General features: G+C 42.9%; 1 protein-coding gene across 1 annotated transcript; it reads right to left on the minus strand.

The window, feature by feature from the left end:
- Positions 1-39: 39 nt before the first annotated feature.
- On the minus strand, positions 40-13,573 carry brpf3b (bromodomain and PHD finger containing, 3b). Its single transcript, XM_073469838.1, has 13 exons — positions 13,265-13,573; positions 10,539-12,082; positions 10,062-10,218; positions 9,799-9,930; positions 9,006-9,134; positions 6,836-7,148; positions 5,006-5,302; positions 3,728-4,327; positions 2,659-2,740; positions 2,483-2,571; positions 2,151-2,245; positions 1,793-1,947; positions 40-1,390 (listed from the first exon to the last, which is right to left on the minus strand). The coding sequence occupies exons 2-13, from the start codon at positions 12,056-12,058 to the stop codon at positions 1,207-1,209; spliced, it is 3,753 nt and encodes a 1,250-aa protein (XP_073325939.1). The 5' UTR covers positions 12,059-12,082; positions 13,265-13,573; the 3' UTR covers positions 40-1,206.
- Positions 13,574-13,846: the final 273 nt, after the last annotated feature.

Below are 13,846 nucleotides of genomic sequence, written 5' to 3' on the forward strand. Positions count from 1 at the left end.
TCACCTTTGGTTTTGACAAGAAAAAACACAAAACTGCAGTTAAGTATCCCAAAAGTTTTAATAGAGCATTTATTTCCCAAAACAAGGAAATACTGGTTCAGACAAAATATTTGGTGAGCAGGTAAAATATGCAGGTAGTACAAGCTTATAAAGGTGTATTTTTCCATTTGATAAAATGGGGCTCTGGACAATAAATAGAATCTTCTGGGGGTCGACAGTGAATAATGGCGGTTGGTCTTGAATAAATTCATCAACATCAAACCAAACTTGAACTAATCTGTTAAAAATGTTGGCTGCATGATTTTAAAACCTCACTCCATTTGTTTTAAATAAGATTTAATTCTCAACTTTAACCAATATAGCTTTATTTCTATAATTCTGTCTTCCATAAATAAATTATTTCTCTCTGTATCAAAAAGAGAATTCAAATATAAAGAACAATGGCTCATTGTGTTGTATGCTCTGAATGTACACACACGTACAGCACAATGAAATTACATCAAAGACGAGCTACGTAGCAAGTCAGGAATTATTTCATCTCCACAAATATACACAGCCTCGCTTTGCCCCTCGTGGGTTGATTGAAATACGCATTTTAAAAACAGCAACATTAAATTAAATCGGGTTTGATAATACACATACATATGTACACAAAGTGTGCCTTTATAATATACAAGTGTCTTTGTAAAAGATTAAAATGTAAAAAGCTATTGTATAAAAGATGGCAGTGATCCATTCATACGTCTTCTGCGTCTCATATAAATATGTCAAATCTCTTTTCTGACAATTTGATTCCTTGGCAGTAGCATTATACAAAATAGAGGGGAATTCTCTTACATTTGATCCAGACACACACAGCTTCAACACATCCACGTGGAGTAAGCAGATACCTCGATACAGCCCTGAACAGGGAATCAACGCTTACTGACTGCAGCAACATGGGACCTAAAGGGAACTTCATTCACATCTGGAGGTCCGCGTCCATGACAATGACACGAAGGCAAACGCCACTGCTCTGTGCGTCAGACACTAGTGGTTTGGTAACATACTTTAGTCCATGACTGTGTGCTGCTACAGCAACCTCTCCAGACCACAGTGTGAATACAGATTCGAATGGCAGCAGGACTCAGCCCACCTGCTGCTTTAAGACCAAAGAGAAATGCATAGTGGCTGGCTGTGGGTGCACGCAGGGCTCACTGTCGCCCTCTACAGGTAGTTGGAAGCCACAAAGCCTTGACTGTGGCTGACTCGGCTCTGGTGGATCATGGCGCGGTCGTACGCCACCTGGACAGACTTGCGGATGCTAGACTTGCGACCCTCCATTATGCGCAGCTTGTCCCCCGTGTCATCTACACCCAAGGGTGTCACCTTATCACGTGGGAGCCACTGCCTACAACAACAAAGATACAGATTTAGACTGTTAGAGGCTTTGACAATGGTGATGACCACTTTCACTGCTTGTTGCCTGATTTGGACCTAAAAAACATACACACATACAAACATACACAGTATATATTTGTGTTTATACATAAAATTACATATAAAACTATCTTCATTTTTTGTATAAATGTATAAACACACATAAACACACACACACACACACACACACACACACACACACACACACACACACACACACACACACACACACACACCTGCATTTTTTGTTTGTTCAAATTTATAGGCAAAAATAACTTTCAAGTAGTTATGATCCTCTCTGAATCAACAAATCACCCAGCTGCTCCACGTTAGTCTGTAGAATTACATTTGAGCATGTCTGTTTGACCCTCACCATGTCCGCTTGTTGTCAAAGAAGAGCACCAGGTAGAGCCTCTCATTGGTCTCCTCCTGCCTCTGCTCCCCCAGACTGAGGACGTCTTTGGGTGGGACAGGGATGGGCACCCCATTGTGCAGCAGGCCCTCTTCGGGCATTTCTGGGTCGATGATCTGGAATGAGCGATCAGTCAGTCTAACAGGGTATTCAAGTCTGTTTCTAGCACTCGAACAACTATTCTATGGTCCAGCGATCTCTTGAATAATGCTTTTTTCCCTTCCTAGATTTGGTCAATATCGTCAAAATCACTTATTTAAGTGCTTCTCCACCTGTCGACAGCTCATACTAGATTATGCTAATTAGAATAAGGCATTACCAGAGCAGGATAGGAGGGATATCCCCGACACTTGGCCCACACCAGTTCTAGAGGTTCCAGCTCTGTCTCATCCTCAGACACTTGGCTGACATGGCCTGCAAAACAGCAGCAGATGTCATCACCATTTAATGAATAAGAAGGAAATGACCAGGACATCCATACATACATATTCCCACTAAGATTGGAGAATTATACTTTGTGACACAAAATTCCATTGGAAACATTTCTGAGCATGAGAGAGGGAAAAGAGGATGACACACAGAGGAAAAAATATAATTTAAATTCAGATGACCATAACACAAGAAAGGAAAAAAAAACAAAACAAAACATACCAGTGTAATCTGAGTCTCCATTGACTATCTCCAGGAAGGGAACTTTGGAAAGAGCTGGTTTCCCAAGGCTTCGTTTGGGTGGTGAGCTGCTGTAAGACAGTACATTGTATTGTCAATGTGTTGTCAATCATTACAATAACCAAACAGCCACTGACAACAGATACACTATGTCTTACATTTCTTTGTGGAGGACTGGACAAGGGCTGTACTCGGAGTCGGACCCGCCGTCTTTGTGCTTGATGAAGCCATTGGTCAGTCCTGAAAGCAAATGAGAGAAATCTCAGAGGAGCTGCTGCAGACAAAAACAAGACCAGGAGCAAAACTGGACAAAAAGAAAGGATATCTAGGCACACATATCTCTAGTCTCAATGAAAACAACGCAACAGTACGGTGGTGAGAGGACAGCACACATTAATCAGTGATAAGAGTGGGTGCAGGGGTGGAATTGGGCAATATTTGTTTTGTTGATCTGAGGTAGCAGAAAACAAGTTCCTATGCTAGCTTGTTTCCTCAGAAGGAGGGCTCAGAATATCTGACTGCTACACAAAATTAAAGCTGCAATATGTAATAATTTTAGTTTAAAACATTCAGAAAATCCACTTAAATTATACACAGAATGTGAAGAAATAACAGTTTTGACATTACGACTAAGATGTCTATGTATTGCGTTGCAGAGACATCTACTGAAGTTAGCATGCTAACCAGCTAGCCCTGGCCCTGAAAACCTCTTTCTCCAAGTGGTGCAAAGCTCCTGTGCAAATGCCATAAATGCCAGCACAACCCTCCCCCAGTAGTCCAGCTAGCTGCACGATTAACTGAACTAACAAGCTAACTGTAGCTACAGTCATGGATGTATTAACAGAATACAGTTAGCAGCAGTTAGCAGTTACTCCGACGATGAGGTGGCGATTTTTTTTACTTAGTGCACCTTTATGTCTGACATTGTAAAATAAGTAACTAGCATTAGCTAGCTAACCTGAAGTGATAAAGAAGATAATAAAAATGGAAAAAGATTGCTCTGAACAAGTGTGTTCTGAAGACAAGAATGGAGATAAATTTAACTGTAACATCTATAACTGCACTCTAACATGTCATACATCCCTTTGCATTTTGTTGCTGTCTGCCATTGTCATCATTGTCAGTCAGCAAACTTTAATGAGCATCATATGTGATCACATCCTAGTGAATGTCTTCAGAGAGAGAGAGAAATGTGTAAGATGTCAGTAACTGAGTAAAGCTTCTCACCACTTTCCAGTGTATGATTTGGTGTCTTCTCCAGCTCATTATCTGACATGTCTCGAATGGGGTTGCATTTTTCATTGAGTGGGGGGGGTCCTGGGCTTTTCTGGGGGGTCTTAGATGGAGTGGAGAAGGGTGTAGAGGATGGGGTACTGGCTGCGGAGTTGGGTGCTGTTGGGGTGCTGCTTGTACTGTCATCCTGCAGCCCCTTTCCATTCAGCAGCGGGCCGTCTCTCTCTCTTAACAGCTTAGTTACGTTTTTTGCCTTCTTGAACAACACCGAGGTTCGTCGTCCGACTCCCCCGGTGGTTGGTCGTGGTGGGGCGCTGAGCTCTGGCAGGCCGTTGGCCACCACCTGTCCTTCACTGTGCAAAATGGGAGGCGGTGACACCGGCCGCTCCTGTGCTTTAGTGCAATTAATGTTCCCTGTGGCGCTGTCTGAGAGGTCATCGTCGAGCTTTAGGCGTTTGCAGGGCCAGCTGGGGGACTTGGGCTCCCCTGTGATTGGCCGGAGGGTGGGTGGCTCCAGAGGTGCGTCCCCTTGTCGTGGAGGAGGAGCTGGCCCTGTAGGTTCCAGTGTTGGGGGCGATGTGGATTTAAGGTCTTCTGGAAGATGAGAGGAGAAAAATTAATTCAATTTCACTCTGCGTTTCTTTGCAATGAATGCCCATTTAGTATGTAGTGTGATGTGGCGGTGTAGTATTCACACTGGAAAATGGTGTCACTTCATCATGATTTCATTCAGTCTAACCACAGCCCAGAGGGAGTTGAGGTATTCTGTAGATATGGAGGACCTTATCAAGACGAGTGAGTATATAACTTTGCTCTCACACCTGTACACCAGCAACATGGTAACATGGCAGTTATGACTCAACTGACACAAATCACAGTGTTCTGCTGCTCTCCTCTACGGTACCAAGAGACTTTTTGACTGGACTAGCCTGTAGTCAGAAGTGGGATGATATGGCATGACTGTACGTGGCCAATGGAGAGTGGTGAGTCCATGAGAGTGATGTATAAAAGAGGTGCAGACATAGAGTGCACTGGGAGAGAGGAGTTGTGAGGCAGCCATGGCTAACGAGACTCTGTGGGCCCCTACTTACTAGACTGGAGACAGTGGGGTGGTTGGGGTTGGTGCGTGGGGGGGACCCTGGCTCAATTACCTGAGGACAATGTTCCGTTAGCTCATGTTCACAACTGGTCTCATTGAATAAAAGAGGCTTTTAAAGGTTCATGCATTGGCAATTTCATACTGTTGAAACATCACTGCTTTTCATCACCCACCTTTGTCCAAAGACAAAAGCCCGTTGTCTGCCTTGGCGTCTTTGTCGTCATCTTCCTCGTCATCTTCATCCTCGTCCTCATCATCTTCTTTCAGATGTCCATTGTGAAGGCTGTTGCGGGGGTGCTGGCCCTGCCTGTAGCGGATGTTGTTGATCTCGCGACGAAGCAGGCGGATGCGTCGAGTTCGGGCGCCGCTGCATCGCATGGAGGTGACAAAGTCGAGCTTTTCTAACAGCTCCTTCAGCTGTTCGTCCACCGTCATATGAAGCCGGTTGTCTGGATCCAGCACACTGTCAACTGGACACAACAGGAAGGAGTCAGGAGAAGAGTGAAGATAGCATGCATGTTCCACGAAGTGACGACAAGTATTTTAATTGAGGCTGATTCGCTAACCAATGACACATTCGCAAAAGGTGAGTCACATCAGCACTCAACAATACCAAACTTACAAGAAGAAATCAGATTCCCAACACTGACTTGACAACTGTACCAGTATTAATATTATTAATTCTATATATATTTATATTATAAAATTACTGGATATGGACAACACTGCTGTGTGCAGTTCGCCATAGCTAGGTAAACCGTTTACAGACACTGTATAGTGTCATTACTTAACACAGTTACAACAGAAACAACTTCATTGACACAAAAACAGACCCTGTGAGAAATCTGTCCAAAATAACCCAGTTATTGCCCAACAGATGAAAATGTCAGACTGTACTCTAACTCGACTACACAAATGCACAACAGCCTGAAAACAACACATGTACAAAAATAAGACATGCATCAGTGCCTTATATTGGCGGCAATGGTGCTAACATGAATGTTACCCACAGGAACAGAAATGTGACTCATTTTAACTCCTCTCATTCAAAACTGAATAGAGAACATGTGCCCATTGAGTATTTTATATACACCGATTCCAGGACTGAGGTAAACAATGCTCACTCAGCAGTATTTCATTGAGAAATGCATCACCTATTAACAAACAGCCATTCGACACATTTTTGGAGCAGGGGCATTTGGTTCTCAGCTAGAAATAAAAATAAAAAGTGGAAATAGTATTATTTCTATTTAGGTACTGTAAGCAAACTCACACTTTAATTCATGTACAGTTTATAATAGGGTCAGTCCATGCCAATTCACCTAGGGCCTCCCAGTTCACGTCATGGATGCTGACAACATCTATTAAATTCATGGGATGGTAAAATCCTATAGCTGTACTCCAAATACTTTTTAAGTTATGAATTTTTGAAGCTCGGAGAGTTTGAAATTGTGATATAATATGTGTGTTGAGTTTAATTACTAAGATTAATTTTTTTTTTTAATATCTACAGATGAAATAAAACCACCGAATGTGACATTACAGTCAGTGAAAAGTGTGAAAAAAATCACAAAACAAAACAAGGAATCACAAAAATGCTGAAATATAGTTTAGAGGACCAGACTTCAAAAATCCATAATTAAAAAGTATTTGGAGTACAGCTATAGGATTTTGCAAGGTCTCATGAATCAAATGGAAGTTTCAACATGAACTTTTTTCGAGAAAATCCATGACATGAACTGGGAAAAGTTCTGGGTGATTTTGGGTGAGTTGGCGTGGAATGACCCAATAGCACATCTGAATCTGAACTAACTTGTAATCCCATCGATTCAACCTTGAGCTGCATTGTATTGATGTAAATGTTTCTTAATTGCACTTGATCATAGACCATGTATCCCTATAAAGTATTTAATCATACTAGAGGGATACATACTGACCCCTTTCCAAAGTACAACAGATGTGTGTTTTCTCCTTTCCTGCGGAGTACCACCACTGTGACTTACCATCCTCCCAGGTGCAGCTGTAGAAGTCTCGTTTCTGTGGTGACTGTGGGAGGAGCATGCCAGTGTCCAGGTCCAGGCCGGTGTTGGTGGCTTGTCGTTGGGCATGGCGCAGTACGGCTCCTCCTAGGTCTCGAAGACGCAGTGCTGCCCGGTGGAAGACTGTGTCCTTGGCATTGTAGAGGAGGCAGTTAGACACCATCAGGTTGAAGTCGGCCTCCAGGTCAGCCACTGAGCGGTAGGCGTGACCCTCCAGCTTAGTGAGCATAGTGGAAAAGTCCATGGGCTGGCTGATGAACTCCAGGTAATCTGGGACCTGAGGACGAGACAGAATGATAGAAGTTAATGAGGAGAATGGACAATGTAGGCAACTAAAATCCACCTCAGCAGAAGCGTAAAGAAGTGGACAGGTGAAAAAAGTTAGTCAAGGTTAATTGCTGAGCAGTTTTAATGACTTTATTTCTAACGTTCAAGAGAGCTGCGAGGTGGGAGGGGTGCACTGATTCCAGAAATATTTACCATTTGTTTTTCCCATTGACAAAAATACTTTTACAGCTCCCAGTTAAATGAGCATTAGAGAATATTAAGAACTGGGTTATTGGATAATAAATTCAAAAAGGACAAGTTTGAGTGCATAAACACTTCAGGGGAGAGTTAAGCTCCAAAGGTGCATTTCAGCAACATAAATAAATACATACATTCTGCCACATGCCCTATTAACAGTGGGAAGGATCTAAAGATTACACTGTTGATCAAACTGATTTCCAATTTGCAGCTCAAATCCGTTCACATTTAATTTAAGGATTCAGCATCAATGAAGCCTGTTGTATCTTTAGTTAATTCATGCTTTTGACTGCCTTTTTCTCCATACCAACAGAGGCCAAGGACAAAGTTAAATCATTTGAATTGGTGTTAAGAACATAAACTAAGGCTGCACGATATTGGAAAAAACTGACATTGCGATTTATTTATTTTTTGCGATATATATTGCGATATTGAAAAATAGAAGAATTTTCACCAGATGACTTGAATAGCTCTATTTGGAAAGAATTTGGTTGATTCACCATGATACCACTGTATTCATATAATACCCTTCTATTAATCCAAGCTAAGGTCAATGATCTAATGTCATACTCTAAAATGGGGGGGGGGGGGGTTCATCTGTAATTGCAGCCGTTTTTTGAATTTATTTTGAAATACGTGCTTTTATTTTTAAATGAGACAAACTGGAAGTGGTATCTGTTAGCTCCGTAAGCTTCACGCAGAGACTGAAGAGCACCTGTAGTGGTGATGTTACCTTGTTAGTTCGGTTTTCTTTTTTATCACTCCATGCTTCTTGGTGTTTGCTACAGCTGTGTGCACGTGGCTTTATGAGAAGTTTATGTTGAAGAAACATATGTTTTGACTGTGAAGATTGCCTCTGGGGGATGACTCTGCCGTTGGTTGAGAAGCAGGCTAAAGTGGTCAGTATTACCCTATGTATTCTTTATCGGTATTAGTTACAGTGTTAAGCAATGCTATTTCTGTAATGATTGCAATAGCTGATGTTGTCTTTTATTTTGTTTAGCTGAACTTTAGTTCTACGGTGTCAATAAACATCTGTGAAGGAAGCTGGAGTCTAGCATTCAATCAATGGGCGGCATATCATCCGTTCATCTGATCAAAATAGAGCATTAGGGATGGAAGTCTCTTTAGCCAGCCTGTTGTGCAGTGCATTATAGGTGGAATAAGATGATGCACAGAAGAGAAAAAAATGCAACAGTGACACTTTTGACACTGTAGTGGACTTAGCATTTAAGCTAGAGATTTCAATGAATCTGTTGATACCAAATACACCATGCTGGCTTACTGGGAAAGGGGTGAAACGTCGCTCCAAAGTTGAACTGTTTTACCGCGAGTGAACTTTGAAGGGGGGACTTTTAATATCGCATGTCCTGCGATGTGACTATCGCGCACGCGCACATTGTGATGGCGATGTTCAAACGATATATCGTGCAGTCCTAACATAAACCTACAGGGTCTTTACATTATCTGGCAGAGCCCTGTGTTTCTTTGTTCAGTAACATTGGCCATGTCATTTAAAGAATCCTTGAAATGGGATAAAGAATGGGGAGAAACACTCCTCCTCTCTATTTAAATGCACCAGGTCTCCGTGTTGTAACAGTGAAATCACCTCCTTAATGTTGACTGGTTGTGCAAAAATCTGGGCTGTGTCCTTTTCCTGTAGCTGCTCCAGAGTGGAGCGGAGCAGCACCAACATCGGAGTCAACTGCATCTCCAGAGCGGCCTGGTGAACTTTGACCTGTAGTTAACAGAGGATATGCATGTGATGTCAGTATACATGGAAACTGCAACCATAAAGAATTCAGACACAAGTTTTTACAGACTGTGAAAGGCTAAAAAGATGAGAAGCAATGTGAAGCCCATGCATGTGACAGGCTGTGTTTTGTAAACCAACAAAAGACAATGGTTTGCTATATGAAATGTGATAACATCAAAATATTCCTAAAAAGATTTCCACTGGCTGTTCACTACATCATATGTGTAATTGTCAATTGTGATGGCTTTTGTTTTATTCTCAGTATAGAAGCTCTAGCCATTCATAGCAGCCACCTGCTGGTTTGTTGTGGCACTCAGTTGGTTTAAGGGGACAGTACCACATGAAAAAGACAAGTCAATTTATGACAGGCAAAGAAAAGGGAGCTTTTAGCCATTGTTTGGATTGAACCGCTTAGAGAGATGACAGGAGATGGGGGGGAGGGGGGGAGAGGGAGAGCGAGAGAAAGAGAGGATGACAGAAAAGGTCCACAGGTTGGAATAGAACCCAGGCTGCTGCTGCTGAGGACTCAGCCTCCAAACATGGGCCGCACGCTCTACGAGGGCGCCCAACACTTAAAGTTTTAAATGCTTGTTTATTTATGCACTTTAGATCTTCAACATTTCTGAGACTAATCCATGTATATTACCTGTTCTCGTTTGAGTTTCTCCCTCTTGCGGATGAGCTCCACCAACAGCCTGGCTTTTTCAAGGTCATGCCGCAGCTTCTGCCAGTATCTCAGTGCTTCTCTTGCAGCAGAAACCTTCTCATCCACCTCAGGCTACAAATTTACAACAAATGTTCTTATGTTCATTGAATAAACATTGTAGAAGACATGTATCTCAATGTAATTATCTGAGTACAAATATATTCACAGAGCATCAAAAGTTTAGTTATGTGTCCTGCCCTGACCTGTTCAGTAGTCCTTTGGGATTGGATGTTACAGTGCAAACGCCGGACCAGCGGCACACCGTTCCTCGACTGACGCTTCAATAACCAGTAATTGTGCAGCCTCTGCATGAACTGGTTTTTCCTCTGGAAAATGATTCCTTTGCAGATGATATTCAGCCTGTACAACAAAAAAAGAATTGCAAGTTGGTACAATCAACATGAATGACATCAGCTCAGGACCTCTGCCAGAGAACAGTTTCTCATAAATTTACACTCATGCTTATTTAAAGTAGCTATCAAATCCAAAAATCTCCACCAAAACAGTGCTTTTAAAATGGATTTGCTTGATGTTTTGTGCTTCTCTAGGTGTGTTATAAATTTGCTGAAAAACATCCTGGCCAAAATAAATAAATAAAAATAGTTTTTTATTTTTAATAATTGTTGAACAACAACAAAAGCACAGCATTTCAGTTAATTCAAAATAAAGGAAAATCTAACCTGCTTGTGGGGATCTGAGGCACTATCACTTGTGCTGGTGACTCTGGGCTCTTCTTCCCTTTCTTTTTATCTGTCTTGGCATCATCTTCAGACTTTCTGCCTTTTTTCGGTGTTACAGGACCCTCTGTGTAAGCACTCCGTCCTCTACTCGCCCTCCCTCTGCTACCCACCACCCTTCCTTCACTCTCCTCATCTGAGCCGGTCTCTTGTCCTGGTGGCGAATGGGCCTCACAAAACGCTGTTTTCTTAACAGAGAACGTGGTCCCGTTCACGTTCGTTTCTCGCACAGGATCGATCTTCATAAACAAGCCAGCACGCTGGGCACACGTGACATGAAACGCGGTGTAACAGTTGGCCTTGTGGCACTGAATTGATGCACCACGGCCTTTTTGCTTACACAGGTAGCAGGTCAGTTTCCAGCGTGCTGGGGGAATGTTATTGACCCCTTCCACTGGTTCTAGAAACACTGTGTTGGCAAAGCAGACTTCAGGGATCCAGATGGCACAGACCACATGTGCCCAGCGTCCATCACTTGTCTGCTTGAAGGCGCCGCCCCGGTTCGGACATAGAACACAGTCAACAGGTTTCTGAGGGGACTGGAGGCAGCAGCGGCACAGCCACTGGCCCTCGGGGATGTAGGGCACTCCGTAACACTCCTGGTGCACAGCCAGGTTGCAGGAGTCGCAGAAGAGGATGACGTTGCTGTTGAGGCACTCATCATCCAGGCACACGCAGCAGAAGGCATCGTCGTCAATAGTGCTCTGAGAGGGCGCCCGACTGCGGGCTTCCTGGTACGCCTCCTCCTCTAGCCGGTCCACCAGCAGCTCAAAGGTGTCTGGTGAGACAGCTGAGTATCCCTCTGATGTTCGGCCAGCATTTACCATCTCAAGCCAGGCAGTGTCCTCTTCGTCCATGTCATATTCTGCCTCAGCTTCCTGCTCCTCAGCTGAGCGTTCAATGTAACGGTAATATGCCGTAGGCAGAGGAGGTGCCTCGACTGGTGTAAAGGTTTCTAGAACGTGAAACTTAGGTTCAGGGAGGGTCATGTGGTGATTGTGTGATGCATTCACCTTTTCAGGTGTTTGCGGATGTGAATTGGGGCAGTGGTTCTTGGAAGGTGGTGGCGATTTGACTGGAGGACATTTTGAGTCTTTCCTGCGACCTCTAGGTGTAACAGGTTTGCGGACTGTTTGGGCACTGCTGGTAGGAGATGATGACTGCTCACTGTTCTCCTTGTTGCTGTTACACTCACTAATGTCCTGAGCCATCATCTCGTCATCGGTGATGACCTCCAAGGGCTCCAGAATAGAGATGCGGTGAAGCCTGCCATCCAGTTCCACCTCCACCACCTTCTGGGCCTGTGCGTATGTCAGGGTTTCTCTGCTTGGAGAGGCTTTGAGGCTGTAAGGGGATGGGGATCGTTGGCGGGCACCCCCACGCCCACCAACTGTCCCATTGGACTTCTTGACATCAGCTCCACCTCCTGCAGCCACCTGGCCTTTTCGACGTGGCTTCCTCATAGGCCACCAATCACACGTTCCCTCCTGTGGGTTTAAAAAACATAATATTATTATACTACAACTGTGCTATCAGACTTTAATAAATATAGTATATACAATATATTCTTGTACTTTATACAAAAACATTGTGGATAGTATTAAAAATAAGCATTTGATGGTGCTACAGTAGAATATGAAAATGTTTTGCCATTTTTCCACCTTTGATGGATAGCACTCTATTATGTTACATTAAAAAAAAGACAATGCCCAAGCTAAAATGTTTTGCTGTGTTATCTTAAGGAATTGTCCAGTTATTAACTTATTCATATCCAGCCAGATTGACTATCACAGCTTAATTTCCCAGTGAGATCATAATATAATATTTACAGGACAAAACAAAATCTCATACCATTGCTGTAACAATGGCATGGAAATAAGACTTGAAGATGCTTAACGTAATTTGACATTCTTGACATATTGAGTCATTCAAAAAATCTCTGTCGTGAGTTGTATTTTACTGCAGTGTTTAGGCAGGACTATAGTCAGCATCACCTGTGGTGTAAAACATTCCTTCACACACATCAACTCGCGTAACTCTTACTCACTCAATCAGTACAGGGAAAGACAAATGTACTGACAGCTGTCAATCTGAAGGTTAGATTTTATTGTCAAAATACACACGGCCAGTAAAGAAAAATAATCTGTAATTAGATTCTTCTCGACTTTATCTCATAAAATGTTGGCAACTACTATCAGGGCAGCCCACAACAGAAGGGCTCGTCCAATCAGCTTTCAGGGTGGTTTGACTGATCCACCCCAGAGCCAATCAGCTTTAAGAGTACCGCGGTCTCAACTGCTCGGTGTCCTTATTTCAGGAGTAAAATGTCAGCCATATTTACAGTTTTCAAATTATGTTAAATGCTCTCCTACGGCTTAATGTTAGAAGCAGGTTTGTAATATCGAAGCAGTGCTTCATATGTTCAAGTTGGGATGAGAAAGGCTCTCTGACATAAAGGTGCGGAGACAAGTAAGGCAGTTGGAGATACCAGCTAACAGCTAGCCAACCTGCTAACTTTAACAAATGGGCAGTACCAACGTTAGCAGGCTTGATATTTTTTAACGTTGACAAGGCGCTAAACAAGTTAAACTGTTCCTAGCTAAAATGGAGTTAAAAGTTATGAGCCACTTTATAATAAAGGAACAGTAGGTAGCAAACTTCCACCTTACCTATTATGGCAACTGAGTGACACAGGTAGCTCGACAGCCGGCGGTCTGAAGCCGCTTCTACAGTAATGGTTGCCTAGCCAGCCGCCTTACTTGCTGTAGTCCTGGAGCTAATAGCTACCGTTAGCCAGCTACAGTTTGCTGGCACAGCCGGTCTATTTCGCCAATTTATAACGCTTCCGTTTCTCCACAACGCGGCGTTTGGGAGGCAAGAAGTCAATCCCAAAGGTTTACTGAGAATACAAGTGGTAAACTTGCATTAATAATCTGAGAAACAGCTTATTGTCGACCCAATTTTGTGAGAAGGAGAAATAGTAGCCTCCTTCGGCTAGCTGGCTAGCTATTTGGGTCTAGAGTATGTGCTAAATCGAAGTGAGCCAAAGTGAAAACACAAGACTTCCGGATACATTTTTCAAAATAAAGTCCTTGTTGGAGTCAATGTTTAAACAGCTAAAAATGATTACATTTAACGTGAGACCGAATTAAATTACATCAAGTTTTCTCCCCTGCTAACACGTCGCTTTCACATTATTTAATTGCAGTACGGTACAGTCATTGGCAGAGTGCTTTAACATTAGTTATAGA

This window comes from Pagrus major, chromosome 7, assembly GCF_040436345.1.
Source record: "Pagrus major chromosome 7, Pma_NU_1.0".
Lineage (NCBI taxonomy): Eukaryota > Metazoa > Chordata > Actinopteri > Spariformes > Sparidae > Pagrus > Pagrus major.